This window comes from Choloepus didactylus, chromosome 2 (assembly GCF_015220235.1).
Source record: "Choloepus didactylus isolate mChoDid1 chromosome 2, mChoDid1.pri, whole genome shotgun sequence".
In the NCBI taxonomy this organism is placed as follows: Eukaryota; Metazoa; Chordata; class Mammalia; order Pilosa; family Megalonychidae; genus Choloepus; species Choloepus didactylus.
This window is the reverse complement of record NC_051308.1, coordinates 44,237,708-44,254,460: the sequence shown is the minus strand read 5'-3', so window position 1 is coordinate 44,254,460 and position 16,753 is coordinate 44,237,708. Positions and strand designations below refer to the sequence as shown.

Below are 16,753 nucleotides of genomic sequence, written 5' to 3'. Positions count from 1 at the left end.
ATGCCAGAAATTGTGTATGGAAAATTATAGACTCTGTTTAATGCTATCTTGTTTCAGAAAATACATAAATATTTTTGGCAGGAGATAACTTTGAGCCTATAGGGAATTGAGGTGAGTTTAGGCTTTATTTCAGGCTTTGGTAAGTCTGGCCTATTTCTGGTTCACTCTTACAGCTGGGGATCTCAACTGAAAGTCTGGCATGTTTACTAGACCCCTCCTTCTTGTTAGGCTCTGAACTCAATTTTTTATCTCTCAAGGTCCATGATTATGAAAAAATATATATTACAAGCTCTTTATCCTCTTGGCAGATGCTTTTGCTTAGTTTCTGAGCCTCCTGATCAAGGCATGTACATTTCAGCAATAAAAAATGCCTTGGGGAAAATTCCTTGAAGAATTTTGGGCTCACGTTTCTATGTTTCTTTTCGTTTTCTGGGATTTTGGTCCCTCACGTCTTGACTTGACTAATACTTTAGTAGTCCTGAGTGCCCATGTTAGCCTACCCTTTCCAGTGACTGCGGCAAACTCAAATCACGCTTTTTTCTTTCTATGCAACTTAGGGATTAGCAAATAAAACAGAATTAAAAAGCAAAGATAAATAAAAGCCTCACCTAAATGACTTTCCTTATTTTTGGGATTCTGATCACTCAAATTATGGCAGTTCTATTTATTCATTAACGTCTTTAAACAACTATATTTTAAAAAAAACATATCCAGCTTCTATTGCTTCTCTCAGCAGGAGAGTTTTTGCTATGTATCATAGCTGGAGTCAGAAATCACTTGTAATTATTTAATTATGTGTTTGCTACATGCAGCTTTTACAAGTATTTAATTATATGCTTGATGCGTGTCTTCACTGCAGACTCAGGTACCTAAGCTTAGGGTCTGTGTCTATTTTATTGAGTACTTATTCTACAACCACACCATCTAGCAAATGGAATGAAACTGAGAAATATCTCTGTATTGACTGAAGGAATGATTAAGTTCTTCTATCTAAGCATGGAGACAAGAAGTAAAGCAAAAACCTTAAGAAAGAGTTTGTAAGGAACAGAAGAGGAATTTCGTGAGAAACAGCCTCCTGTGTTTTTTAAAGGGCAGAATGGCACAAATATTGTTTAGGGACATAGAGGATGTGAATTAAAGAAAGTCTATTATGAAAATTATTGATAATCTTAAAGGAAGCACTTACAATAAAGAAGTAGGAAAGGAAATCCAGGTAACAGTAGATTGAGGAGTGATTGGTAAGTGAGAAAATGAAAGCACTGGGAGAGTCTTTAATTTTCTATTTAAGAAGAGTGGTTATGAAGAAAATTTAAGAAATAGAGTTAGGTTTACAGGCACGTATTAAAATTTAAAGGTAGCCACCAGAAATGCAAAAATGATAAGCAGAACTTTTAAGCCTCTAGAGACAGAAGAAAAGCAACTAAAAAAAAAAAAAAAAACAAAGGTCAGACATTCATAGATTGAGTAAAATGAAGTGAATGATGAGAGAGATGTGTAGTAGAGAGAGGTCATTAAAGAGTATCATCAAGATTTATGTGGTTTAGGTGCACGAAATATATGTATGAAATTGATGGAACATAATTCAAAGTGCTGAATCAAAGAATGTTGGTCATAAGTACATATATAATAATGATAGCCAAGATAGTGTGTGCTAATCCTTTGCAGTGATTCCTGCATTGAAACCTCACAATAATCCATTTTACAGATGAAAAAACTGAGCCACAGATAGCAGAAGTGACTTGTACAAAGTTGTTCACTGGGCATGTTGGGGAGCCATATTTTAAGTTTAAGGAGTCTAACTCCAGAACATGCCCTCTTAATTACCACCCTTGCTGCCACCTGAACTGCAATGCTGACATCAATACCTTCATTACCCTGGAAACAGAATTTAATCAGTTTGATGCTGTTAATCCATCCATAGCATTGATCATGGTGTTTATAAAGCACTCCCAAGATTAAAAGTGCTTTTTATTGTACTGTATATGTTTATTACAACTGTCATCTTAAACCTATTGCAATAAGTCCTAATGATATGTACAGGTAAAAGTGTCAAAATATTCATTAACTTCAAAATTTAATAAGCCTAAGGAGATCCTGTATCCCAGAGATGTGCAACAACCTGCTTTCCAACAACCAGTTATGTGACAGCTGTGGTAGAAGAAAACAACTCCAGATATAACAGGCATTCTAGATATGACAGTTGACATAGAAGTAACTTCCAGCAACCAAGGACCATTAATAAGAATTTATTTTTATTTTTAGTACCATATATATATATATCATGCTTTAAATCTTAAGCTAATAAGAGACTAAACACATTGATTTATCATGCTAAGTTATCCAAAAAGGTAGTTTTCAAATTTCTGTAATATATCCTAATTGCCTAGAGATGCTCACCATTGTGATTCTTATAGCTAAATAATCTTTCTTATGGATTTTCCTTTTTCTATCACTTGGTCAATTACTCATTCAGTAAACATTTTTGAACATCTCATATGTATCTAATGATATGCAAGGCACAAATGATGTAATGGTGCAGAAGACAATCATAATTTCAGTCTAGCTTGGAAAATAGATATGTGAACAAGCAATTTCAATAGAGTGTCATAAGGGCTACAGTAGAGAAATTCTTTGTTTCTGTAATAGTACATAGGAGGGGCACTGAACCAAGGTTTAGGACAAAGGGGTGACAGTTGGGAGGCTATTTAGAGGAACAGCCAAGCTAACACTTTAATGACAGTAGGAATTGGCCAGGTGGAAGGAAAAAGAAGGGCTTGAAAATCAGGGAAGGCATCCCAGGCAGGTGTTGATATGTTTGTAGACCTGGGCATCGGAGTACGGTACATTCAAGCAGCTGTGACTGAGAGATGCACATAGAGCTGGAAAGTAAATCAGGAAGGATGCAGGTAGTGAGACGAGGCTGAAAGGCAGGCAGAAAACAGTCCATGAAGAGCATCTCTCTGGGATTGAGCAGTTTTAAGCAAGAGAAAGACAAGAAATGTTACTAGTTTGAAGAAGAGCCTAGAGAAGAGTGAGAGATCACAACACAGGCCTGGACTAGGCATTGGCTGCAGAAGCAGTGGGGAGTTCCAATAGAAGTATCACAACGAGAATGTCCAGAGGAGGAATAATCGACAGAATGCGAGAAAGGGAGTCGTGGTATTCAAGAAAACTTCCCAGGTTTCCATCTCAAGCCTTTTCTGAGAGAATATATACAAAATAGTTCACTTTCTTAAACCAAAAGCAATCCCTTTCATAGATGCTAATTTCACTAGTATTCCTGACCATTTTTATTCTTTTTCTGTACAGAGTTCCTCTTTTTACCTTTACAAGCTAGATGAAAAGCAAACTAAAATTATCCGTGTAATATTGATGCAGAATGTCCACTAAAAGATTGCAAACTTTTTTGTCAATGAAGTCTTTGAAGAGATCCCCAAATGGCCAACATGTTGGAAAAAAAGCACTGGGAAACAGAAGTTAAGTAAATGTGAGACTTTATTGAAAAGTCAGGGACATGGTGGAAAGCGTGTGTTGGAGTATGACATAAGTGTGTGTGTGTGTTTGTGTGTGTGTGTGTGTGTGTGATCACATGTGTAGTATGTGTAGCAGACAATGATACATTTCTGTAGGATAAGGAGAGATGGAAAAAGCTGATGTAAGCTGATTAAAAGAAGTTTAGCAGTAAACAAAAACAGTTTGTTCTAGTGAAATTATTATTCTGTAATATTGGTATGGGCAGTGTCAGCTTGGCTTACTGGCCCTGTTGAGAAACTAGCTGTTGTTTTGAGACACTTTTATTCAGCAAGCATTAATCTCTTTGTTGTGCATTTATATAGGCTGGTTTCTCTCCTGTTTCTTTTATCTGAGCTATCCTCTTTTCATCAAAGCTTCTTGGCATTAGAACAAAAGAAAGAAAAATGTATTGTTCTTGGCATTAGAACAAAAGAAAGAAAATGTATTGTTCATAAAGAAATTAGATATTCATCTTAAGAACTAGGAGTGGATTCTAGAACAAGGGTCAGCCAACTACCATTCTGCTGCTGTATTTGCAATTAAGTTTTATTGTAACTACCCTACCATGACAGAGTTGAGAAGTTGTGACAGAGTATGGCCCCCAAAGCAAAAAATATTTACTACAAAGCAAAAAATATTACTATTTCTGGACCTCTGTCCTAGATTGACTTTGTGAGAGCTTCAAAAATGAGGGGGAAGATTCTTTATGCAAAGGCAAATTTGTAATTTTTTTAAACTTGACCATCTTGGCAATAACACATTGGTATAAAAATGTCTGACTGGCACTAAGAGACATACACCAGCAGACTTACAACTGTCTCTGAGAGCCATTTCTCCTTCACTTTGCTCCTAAGTTTCATGTACCCTTACTTTTATTTTCCTTTATATCACTGCCTATTTGTTAAACTGCTAGGCTACATAGAAGATTCATTTATTTGCTTTTCAACAACTGTGGCTGAATCTAGCATCAAAGGTAAAATAAAATTTATGGTTTAAATTTGCCTTGAAAAGGCTTGGGGCTTATTTATTTATTTATTTTTAAGGCACTATCTGGCAAAATTATTTGCTCCCACTCAGGGGAAAAATACTAGGACACCAAGAGTATTGAAGGTCAGAATTAATATGCTTTTACTAATTAGTCTCTTTGAAGAAGTTTGCCCTACTTGCACCTTCACTATAACTGCTTATAATCAGCTTTCCTTTAGTGAAGTGTTTAAATGTCCCAATTCACTAATAATAATAAAAAATAATAAAGCAAAATATCATCAAGTAAACATATAGAATTTATGCTTTTAAGGAATATTGATTTTGGGGTTGCATTTCTCTTTTCGTATGTTGGTAATTAATTGCATTTCTGTGTCTTAAAGCATTTAAGTTCAGCCATTTTGGGGATGGTGAATAATGTGCTACAAAAATGCATGGCAATCATGTAGTGTCCTTGAACAGCATTATTATGGAGAAACTGCATAGAGTTCTCATCTGCAAGATATTCAACATCAGTAATAACATTTTTCATGAAGACAAATAAAAGGGAATTGCATCCAGGTGCACGTGTATACTCATCTCCCCAGTGGGTTGCTACAAAGATCTCCCCAAAGGCAGTTCCTTATTTCTGGGCAGGGTCACCAGTAAAGGCAGTTTAAAGGCTGGCGTGATCGGCATCTGGATATTACAATAGTCAAGCCTCCCCAGAAATGATCATGGACCTGTTTTCACTAATAGGAAAAAAATGTGACAAGGAGAGAGAGGGTCACTTTGGAATGCCAATCTGAGTAGTATTTTAGTTGCTGTTTTTACCAAGCTCTGTTAGGACTAATAACATTACGTGGAAAGGACTAAATTCTTTGTGTGAATCAAGTAAATTTATTCTGCTTTCCTTAAAAAAAAAAAAAAAGCATTAAAAGCATTATTTTCTTCTCTGAAGACACCGTTATATCCCCATGCCGTTGTAAGAGAGGGGATGCTCTATTTGCTATTCCTGTTTTGGAAGGAGTACATAACTGTTAACCAGGGGGTATTTCAGCAAAGATGTTTACATGATCGTCCAGTTATAAGCTCACGGAATTATGTTGAATTTGCTGCTTTGTTATTCCCTCTGATGTGACCCAAGAACTGAGAATTGAGTAATTCTGTCACTAATAACTTCAGTTAAGTAGAGGAAAGGATTAAATTTAAAATTAATCTGAAATTTTGAACATAATAACTGATAGAATCATAGCCAAACAATTTTTTTTTAATTTAGGTGTTTTTAAACCCACAGAAGCCTTGGTGATAGCCTCTTTTGAATTTTGAGGGCCACTTAAATATTCTGTATTCACAGATTCAGAATTCCAGAGGTTAGAAAAAATGATCATCTAGTAAAACCCTCAATTTAATAGATGAGTAAGATCAAATCCACAGAAAAGTATTTTTTCGATGTCACAATCCTAGGTAGATTAATTTCTCCATTTTCCATAACAAAATTAAGTATCAAATTTTAATGTAGATATTGCATGTTACTCACATGCCAGAGATAATACTTTGGCAAATGTGTCTCTTATGTCTAATGACTAATGAATTAATAAAATGTCAATTTTATAAATTACAGAAGACCCTCTTAGCAAAGCTCCTGTCACATAGTGGGCACTCAATAATTACTTGTTGAATGAATAATAGCTAATAGCTAAGTTTAATGAGCACCGAGTAAACTGTGCAGCCGGCACTGTTTAAAAGTCATGTGGTGGGATGTCTACTTTCATTGTCACCTACTTGCTACATACCAATATTATAAGTAGTATTAGTGCACCAAGTAGTAAAGTGCACCAAGAGATTAAGTGGTTTGTCTAATGACATTTAGCATAATAAATAATGGGGCCTGAATTTTTGAACCTTATCAGTTAGCCTGCTTTCAAAAGCCTCACCCTTAATCATATAGAAGTGCAGGAGTTAATATACTGTCTTGATTTTATACGATGATGCAAATGACTGATAATATACCCTCCCTGGAGATTTGATTTTTGAAAGAACATTTGTATCAGCAGGGAAAATGTAGCAAAAACAGGTCCTAAAATAATCTTTATCTGGTTCACTGTTGTACTCAAAGGTAGATTTTGACAGAGTTCATTTGTAACACTAAGGTTAATAATTTACGACATTAAGTAGCATATTAAGATATGCATTTGTGTGTTTGTATTGTTCTCATAGTGTGTAAGATAAAATATTTAAAGCAATATGGAAGAAGGGTGAGTTAGAGAAGAGATTTCTTTGATGAAATTAAATGAAATATTTTATACTGGGACTTTCAATATGTTGCTTATCACCATGGAACATGTTATGGATTTATTTCAAAATCCTGCCATTTATGGATGAAATCTGACTAATTTTTCATGCATAAAATACTAAATAATACACATCACCATGCATTTGTCTGCCTATTAATTGATATTTCCATTCATATTTCAGGAATCATGTTTTAGTTAGTGTTTGAGATTTTGAAATGGGATAATTCAAATTAAAATCCATAGCAGTTTCTTTTTTAATTATTCACTTTTTAAATATAATTCATCATATTAGAGCTTCTAAGATTTGCTCATTAAATTTGTCTCAGAATATAAAAGCTGCTTAAAATATAAAGGAATGTGAATTGAAAGTACCATTTGACACACAAGCACTTAGGACCATTTAACACAAGTTCCTTTAGATCTTAAACATCTAGCTTCTACTAACTTTGTAATTAATTGCTTTGGAAAGAAACCAATTCTCCTTGACTGACTCTATGGCTCCCCAAATGTCTTTGGGGAGACAAATAAGTAAATAATGACAAGATACCATTGTTTGTTACCTGGAAAGCTAACAGCTAAAAGACAAACCCAAAAAGCTTAACAATGTTGAGTAAGGAATACTTAAGTAATAATTATTTCACTCCCTATCCCTATTTATTTCTTATTTACACTTGTCATTCCATAACTCCCAAAGAAATGCCCACAAATATCCCTTTTCCCTGCGTGGGAGAGCCCCAGAAGTCCCCAATTCACTTTCCAACCCTAAAGTTCAGTTACTGTGGTCTTTGGGCAAGCCACTAATTAGAGACTCATTTCCTCCTCCACTATGAGGCTAAAACCAGCTCCCTAACAGCAGTGTAGACTGAATGAGACAGCTTGTAAGTGAAGCAAATGTAAGATGCTAGTTAACACTTAGCTCTATACTTAAAAGAGGCACAAGTTTAAGGAAACCTATCTAGTTGGTTTTGTAAACCTATCCTACTTCATTAATTGGATAAATTTAAACCATGTTACAACTCAATAAAATTATTCAATCATTTTAGTCAAATAATTAAATTAATAATTTGATGTAGACCTAGGTACTTTAAAAGTTAAAGAGACCTTAAAAATAAGACAAAACTACTAATAAAAAGAGAACTGGTAAAGCCCGAGGACGTGCTGGAACACAAAAAGAACTCCTGATTCTCCAGGAATCACCAAAGCTCGAGGGAGTAGTTTAAGCCAAAATTGTGATCTCCCTGCCTTGTCCTTCAAATGATGTGTACTCCAAGCACATTTTCTGTGCAGCTGGAGGCTTTGTTATAGACAGAAGGATCCTGCTTAGTGAGGCTGGTGTTTATGGCATAACTTTTTTAAAGAGGAATTTGGAAAACTTCCCAGACACTACATCTGCCCCTAGCCCTTGCACCTCAGAGTATAAGGCCGGCAAGGGAGACAGTGGGGACAGACTAAATTTATTAACGGTGTATGGGCAACTCTATCTTTCACTGCAACAACAGTAGGTGATCCCATCAAAAATCTGTCTGCTGGCTAGCCAGCAAATCCAAGCTGACATCCTTGCAGCAGATATGCCAAGTGAAAGGAAACTGATCCTGTTTCCTCAAAGAAACTCACCACAAGCCAAATGGTGGACCAGGGAGGTGTTTCTATCTCCATTTGGGAAAAACCTATTGTCATCCATATGTTCTCTTTTATAATGCCTGCTTTTTTACACATTATTTAAGGATATTAAGCAGACTTTGTGCATTTTAGAGGAGCACGATGGTTGAATCTTCCAACACTCAGTGAAGATTTTGATATACTGTGTGAGCGATTAAGCATGCATTAATCTCAATATATCTCAGCTAGAACATAATCGTGATTCATTATCAACAGACATCAACAGCATCACCTAACATCAAACTATTTACTATTTCAGGTGAAAATAAGATAATCCTTTTTGAACTATATTTTATAGCTCAAATTTCATCCCATTATCCGCAATATAAGCAATATACTAAGGAACATCAATTGGCTCCAAAATAACTCTCATGGATTAAATTAATATCTATGAGTTCATAGAATAATATATATCTTACACTGTGTAAACTGACAAAAATTGTAAAGTGAAGTATGTATCATAAACAGTTACAGTGTTTTATATCTATATTAAAATGGTGCTTTTAAAAACTGCAATTTGTGGCGGTGAAAGGCCTTCCAGAATATTGTGGTACCAGTAAGAGCAGGGCCAGGAGCAGAAGGAGGTGAGTTAGGCCGTGTCACACAAGTGCAGGGTCAGATCTTGTCTTTATTTAAATTTTTGATATTTTTTATCATGGATTTTCTGCATTGATTATTTTTTAAATATCATATTAAAATATTATTTACTTTGATTATTGAGTTCTTTGGTGTCTTTAAATTTTGTGCTTGAAGCGAGTGCCTCATTCACCTCACTCTAGTCCTGACCTACAAGAAGTATGTTTTCCCTAAAATTACATTTTCCCATAATGCTTTCCACAGAACATGGGGTATTAACAGTTGTTACCTTAAAAACTAAGTTACCTTAAGTGTCAGAAATTCTTAGCTAAACAAAGTTAAATACAGTTTCTGTTACAATTCCTGTTAGAGGCTTTAATAACCTGCTATGTACATCGAGAATCTCCAATTGTACGCGGCATTTCTGTAACTCTTTTGTCCACAAAATACTTTTTTCACAGAGCAAGTGAGTGATGTGCTGAGAAGCATATTCCAATAAATACTATCCTGCAGCTAGCTTGAGCGCATACTTTGATCCAAATAAGTTTGCCTTTCCACATCTATTTTCTTCTTTCCTTTCCTCCACTTACCCACTTTTTTCCAGAATATTAAAAAGATGGGCATGTTGACACAATCAGGCTAAATTTATGAAAGGGCTTAGTTAGAACTTCCATAAATAGGCATAGTAAAAATTCATTGTCAAAGGAAATCCAAATAATAGAAAACACCTTAGGGCTTAGTGCCTCTTAAATAAAGCAATGTCAAACACACTTACCGGTAAAGTCTGTATTGACTGGGAGAGTGGAGCTGGGAAATTTACAATACACATTTCCTATAACACGGATTCCCTTCATCACTGTGGCCCTGGGAGCTGGTAGAGATGACTCTCTCCTTTCCAGTTGATATATAGGAGAGGGTCCATTCAGTTCCTCAGGTGGAAACCAACTAAGATGGACGGTTGTGCTGTTAATTCTTTGACATGAGGAGATCTCAGTTGAGCTGGTACTAAACAGTAGAAAACACTTATTACATTCAAGAATTTGGTTTCTATTTCTACACACAGATATTCACACATATGTATACTTATACATGTATACATGGCACTCAAAATCAAATAAGTTGTGGTCTCAAGTATTTATATGGTTCTAGGAATTGAAAATATAGAGTTTATGTTACTTATAACCAAACCAAATTTGAATGGCCAATGAACACTCAACTCAAAATTTACATAATTAAATGAAATTTTATCTCTCAAATAATTTGTCTATTATTTCTTGCTAAATAACAGACTCTATATGGTAGAGCAGCCTCTGCTGATGCACCACCCAGGTCCCCCTTACCAAGCAGGTGTCCAAGGCCCAGCAGTTGCCTGTTGGCCTCAAATGGCTCACAGATGACCCTCTCTCAGAATCCCCCTTGGCTGAATGAGAGGTGCAGGATCCCCAGGAGAAACCAGAAACCAATAACTGGCACTAGTCAGGTAGTTGCATTGATTGAAATAGGTTGACAGAGGAGACAAGCAGGATTGGGGGGTCTGAAAATATAGGGGGGGGGGAACCTATTGCTAATTAGCTCCAGCCAATGGCTGATGCAAGAATGACAACCCAAGGTTGTCAAATCTTTCCTTAGTTAAAAAAAAAAGTCATAGTCATTATTAGGTGAAATGTTCTGATTTTTAAAGCTTAGTATCTGGTTTAAATTAAAATAAAGCCGCAGCAACAACAACAACAACAAAACACTCTGAGGAAAAAACAAAGCATTGAAATGCTGGGACAAGACTGTGACCTCATCTTTTTACAAATTCTGGTCCAGGCAGAATGGACTCTGGGCAGCCTCTTGGACCCTGAAGTAGCAAAGAGTGTCATAGCCCTGAAGTGATCACAGGCCCAGCAGCAAGGTGAGCCTGGGGCAGCGAGTGCCCAGTGCCTGTGTGTGCGTTGGAGCTTGGCATGCTTTCAGTCCTGGCACAATGGCACTTCTTTGGAAGTGAAAACCCCAGGAATGACAGAGATTAAGTTTTTCCTAACTACCTGTTGGAAAGAGAATCAGAGTAACAACTGAATTATTGAAAATAAACTTTTGCTTTGCTTTTATCATTCCTTCTTATAAATTAAGTTCGTGGATTGAGATTTATACTCTACATGCATGATGGATTTGAGATGTGAGAGTGAAGAAGGGGCAAATATCATAACCACCAATCCCTATTTATTAAGGGCCCCAAAAGGCTGTGACTTTTAACATATCCTTGGGTAAATGCAGCCTTACACAGACACAAAGGCTTTGTTTCAGTAAACATGTTTCAATAAACATAAATTAAAATGATACAAGAGTTGATACCCTTAAAGCATGAAAGCAAATTCACCTTAAAACAGCTTAAACAATTATTATTGTTACTTTCTAGAAACCTTGGCCAGCTTTCCAGAGACCATTACTTGAGCTTCTATTTTAACTTTTAGTAAAGAAAAGAAAGCACTGAGCAAACAGTTCATGAACTTAGAAAGATAATTAACAATTCTGTTTCTCTTCTGCCACTGTAATCCATGTGATGTTTTTATTTTTATATACATATGAATTTATAAATTATATGCATGATTTCTCTTAGTATTCCTTGCCAAAAATTAGCTAAATGGTGGGTTTTTAAGATTTCATTCTGCAAGCATTGATCCTTCCACAAAGTAATTCAAAACAAAATGAAAGGCTAAGCCATCCAGAAATTTCCTCTCCCTCCAAGCTTCTCTTAGAGTTAATAAACTTTCAATAGGTTATTCTTAATAAAACTTTCAGCAGGTCACTCTTAGCTATGAGCTTAACTGAGGACAGAGAAAATTCCCCCGTGTTCTGGAACACAGGGTCCTGAACTTTTGTTTTGAAAAGTGCTATCTAGCCAGCAATATCCAAAAGAACTTTTTACAACGATGGTAAAGTTCTACAATCGTAAAGTCCAATACAATAGCTACTAGACATATGAGGATACTAAACACCTGAAATGTGGTTGGTGAGACTGAAGAACAGAATTTTTAATTTTATTTAATTTTAATTAATTTTAATATAAATTTAAATAACCACGTAGGTTTTGTGGGCTACCGTACTGGCCAGCATAGATCTAGATAAATAGAGAATCACAAATTATACATAGTTGATGGGTTGAGAGTAGGAGTTCAATGTCAATGAAATATGTAGAGGAAGTATGCATAAGCTTCCTGTACTTTTTAGTAGCTGAATAATTACATTGTTGTTAAAACAGCCTCTTCCTCAAGGTCCCGTTTGTATGACATTCTGGTACATCACTACTTTACTCCATCCACCCAGCCGAATGTGGATGATGGTGAACCTTTTTGTCCCACATTAGTGTTCAGAATCCTCTCCTCATGGATTGAATAATCCAAGATTATTTCTTAATCAGGGATATAAAATCAGAGTGAAACAAAACAAATGGAATTCCACCAACAGGGTAGTTTTTAATTTCTGTTTTTAACAACTCCTAAATGTAGAAGCATATGATTTTTTTTTTTAATTTTGCAAAATGATTATAGTCAATAAGGGCACTTTACATTGAAAGTCCACTAAAATTATTGCTGACGGTTGTTTAAACTCCAATGAGTAGTGGAATTATTCTTTTAGATTCACAGGGGAATTATTCCACCAAACAATTAGACTATTCTTAGGAAGTCAACTCCAGAGAAGTCAAACCAGAGTATATTTTTTATTTTCGTACTTAAAATAAAAATATTAAAAAAAAAAAAACCCTTCCAGCTGGTGTTTTGTACAGTTTCATGTGGAGGAGTCAACCCAGACTGTTTGAAAGGGTCAGCACCCTACTGAGCCAGTATCTTCAGCATCCCATTAAGAGGAGAAATTAAGCAATGCTGTCAATCAATTAAACTAGACTGGTCACTCACACACAAGTAGAATGATAAGAAGAAAAATCAGAGATACTCCTGAACACAGACATACACACAGAGTCACTGAGAGGAGTAATGTGGGATTGTCAGACTATCGAAGAGAAGAAATTATAAGTAAAAATAATTATGGTCTTTAAAAATCTGTTAATTACCAAAGAGTAACTTAAGAGACAACATAGAGTAATTGGAAAGCACGATCTAGACTTTTAGAGATTATATTTCACTTTTTAATTTCCAACTCTGCATGGTTTTAGAAAAATCACTTAACTTATATCTGCCTCAACTTTCCCATCTACAAAATGAGGATAAACTGCCAGTGAAATATGTTGACAACAACTGCTTTTACAAACAATATACATAAATGTTTTAGGTTTTACAAAACAAATTTTCTATACAATAAAAGGCACTATTATTATTGGCCAATAATCCATCTTTCAAGTAATAGCACACTATTGAAAGATACAGTTTGTCTATATTCAAAATCTATCTGCATTTAGTGGAAAAACAGTCTTGTAAATGTAAAGTATAAAATGGATTTTTAATATCCATCACTTCAAAGAATAACAACATACATATCTGTTTTCACTTAGAATAAAATTAGTGTTCTTGTATCTTGCAATAGCACTGTAATCCAACTTCTAGTCCTTCTCTTCTATTTATGAGTATTCTTTTTAAAAAATCCTCTGATAATATACATCCTTCCTTATCCAGCATTTATTACTTTATAATCTGATTAATAGCATATAGCAATGAATAAATTTACAATTGAAAAATTTATGTACTGTGGAGTTTGAGCCTCATAGAATAAGAACTGAAGACTAAATGAGCAGAAGCTCTTACTCAAGCACAGGACTTTAAAATCAGAATCTCTTCATTTGTGTTCAAAGAAGTGTTTGTTGTTTTTGAAGACTGCATGGTTGTGTCAATATTTTAAACATCATCAACTTTCTATTATGAAAACAGAAACCCAGGAATAAATGGCATTTTCATGTTTGAAGGGTATGTGGGGAGCAGCCTGACATAAGACATCCTTGTCAATCTAGGAATTTTGACTTCTTCTCAGAGACAAAAATCGTCACAGGAAATGCAAAATGCCGAACACTTCTGGGCCAAAACACCTGCCAAAGGGCACAAGTACAGGATCCAGACAGGAAGTCCCAGGATACATAGCCATGATGTCCCACGTGGCAGCTGCACTGCTACAGCTGCCATCGGTCAGTCCCCAGAAGAGGCGAGGATTCTCCGTGAACTCTCGGAGATCACTCAGTGCTACCTTTTTGGCTATCTATTTTCTGGGGGAAAAAACAGGACGATATACTTTCCCACTTTCATCTGTGTTTATCAGTCCTTTCAGGAGAAGGACATGTACACTGAAACTGATCTGAAAAGACAAAAATTTAGGTTCTAGACTGACTCTTTTAGTCCCAAATCATGGAACACTGGCTAATGCATTATTTGGTCTCTCAATTCCTCAATTAGATATCTCATTTGTTAAGGAACACAATAGAACTGATTATGTCTGAGACTTCTTCCAGATTTAAACTTTGGGGATTGAACATTTTTAAACTGATTTTCAATTAGTGAACCATGAAGGGGTATTGGATGTACTGCTCCCCTCGCTCCCCATGAAGTCAGCCATAGCCCCCTTCCGGCTCTGAGACACTTGTTTCTTTACCCCAGTATGGCATACAAATATTATTATTATTTCCCTATATGTTCTATGATATAATAAAGGCCAGAAAACACAGCTTTTAAAGAACTTAAGAGGAATCCTTTCCTTAAGCAGCTATCATTCTGATGGCCATCAATAATTTACATGTAACTAAGCATCCTACATGTGAAGAAAGAAGAGGATCCATTATTTCTGATCTTAACATACAGCAGTAATGATGACAGCAACCACCATTCCCTAAAGTCCACCATTAATAAAACGTAGTTGCTTGGACTGTAATTATGGCATCCTTGCTACCCAAACTTGAAGCTTTTATGGGGCTTATGCAATTAACTACTTAAATGCATCGTAACACTTGCTTCTCTGACAGCAAAGTATTGATTTTTTAATCATTTTCAAGTCTCCTCCAGCACAAATAAATGTACTACAGTTACAGTTAATGCACTGTGTACATGCATTAAATGTTGGTGTGACACAATTTATTATTTCGTGATATATAGAATTGAAGTCTGGCTTCTCAGAAAGTAGCATCACTGATCTAACATCAGTATTGAAACCACCATTGTCCTTGATACTCCAAATTCTCCAACTTCAAAAAGCTATAGGCCTTTTTCATAGGATACTTAGGCTTAACAAAAGGGGGAGGGCCTGAATATAAATCTTTTATATATGCCAGTGTGAGGGGGAATTAAAAATAGTCTAACAGAACTTACAGTTGATGCTTTCCTAAAGGTGTCACTGTGAGACCTAAAGCAACTTTGCTGGAATGGCTTTTTGTCTGTTTAATTTCTTTACTTCCTTGCACTTATTTTAGGGGACATCTATCAAAAATATTTTGCATACTATATCCTCTCTGATTCAGGCAACATACGTATTTTAATTGTGTTGTTTTAACACCTTACAAATGACAAATATTTAATACATATAAAGCTAAAACCATGTTTTTAAAATTATGATTTCTGCATGCCATAAGGTCAATAGAGCTACCACTAAAATCATCTTATATAAACGCAGACTTGGCAACAGAGGTCATTATATAGCTCACAAACAAGCCTTTTTCTTGGGTGCATCCACACACTCAAAATCCAAGTTGCTGAGTAAAAAGCAGTTAATTTTGTTTTGTTAGAAATAATATCATTTTAGTTTTAGACTCTAAGACAGATGCCAGCATTTCACTCTGAACAGATGGTAATTCCATCTAATAGTGCATTTCTGTATTAGTAAGGTCTGTTGTGTATACAGACAGTAATAAACACTAGGTAAGGATCAAAATAAATTTTAATTGTTGACATTAAATTCTGGCAGCAACAGTTCTAAGGCTGCAATATTCCTTTCTCAAGTCTGTCAGATTTACTAATGCTGCAAAAGCTTTTCTGAAAGCTGCCAGGTCCCGGGGTCCAATAAAAATGTTTGCATGCTACTGGCCTCCTCCAGGATACCTGTTTTCCACTCACTGAAACAATTCATTAAGAATTACACGGAATTGTTGCTACCATCGGTGCAATGGTCTGCCAGTATTTCTTTTAGAATGCCCCTAAGAATAGAACATTTAATTAAGAGGTTAGCATAAAATGTTACATCTAATTGTTACATTAGGGGTCATGGTATTATCATAGCCACTTTCTTATTTTGCTAAGAAAGGGTCTCCCTTCAACTCATTTTATCCTATTTGCAAATTTAGACATTCCTGAACTTTTCTTCAAATTGACATCATTCCTTTATTTTGTTTGCTTTGCCCAACTCTGAAGGATTTCCCTGAGAACTGTGGCTGTCATCCTCTGTGCTTTTCTATAGGATTTGCTGTGGCATCAAATGTGCCAACAAACACCTATTTGGTTCTTATAATGCCTTCAGCAATATGGGATCCCAAGTAGTATTCATTATTTATTTTGGGAAGCTGCCATGTTTAAAAAAAAAAAATCATAAAAATAACATTTTGGCATTCAGGTGACTGTTCAATAACAAACATGCTTTGCAATCATATTTCTTTTAAAAATGGATAGTTTTTTTTTTTTTTAATCATGAAAAATATATTGCTCCCACCATATGGGACAACCAACCACTCACCAACCGATTTAAGATGCAGCATATTGAGCTGACCATATGTTACAGTGCTGTTGAATGGCTGAGTGATTCATGCCCGTCACATTCTAGTATATCAATTAAAGCTC

The 16,753-nt window shown here is 35.5% G+C and overlaps 1 protein-coding gene across 1 annotated transcript in view; it reads right to left on the bottom strand.

The window, feature by feature from the left end:
• Positions 1 to 16,753, bottom strand: part of USH2A (usherin) — an 891,077-nt gene that overhangs the window by 548,674 nt on the left and 325,650 nt on the right. The window contains 2 exon segments of the mRNA XM_037823757.1: positions 9,784 to 9,981; positions 9,984 to 10,013. Coding sequence (XP_037679685.1) covers positions 9,784 to 9,981; positions 9,984 to 10,013 — 228 coding nt within the window.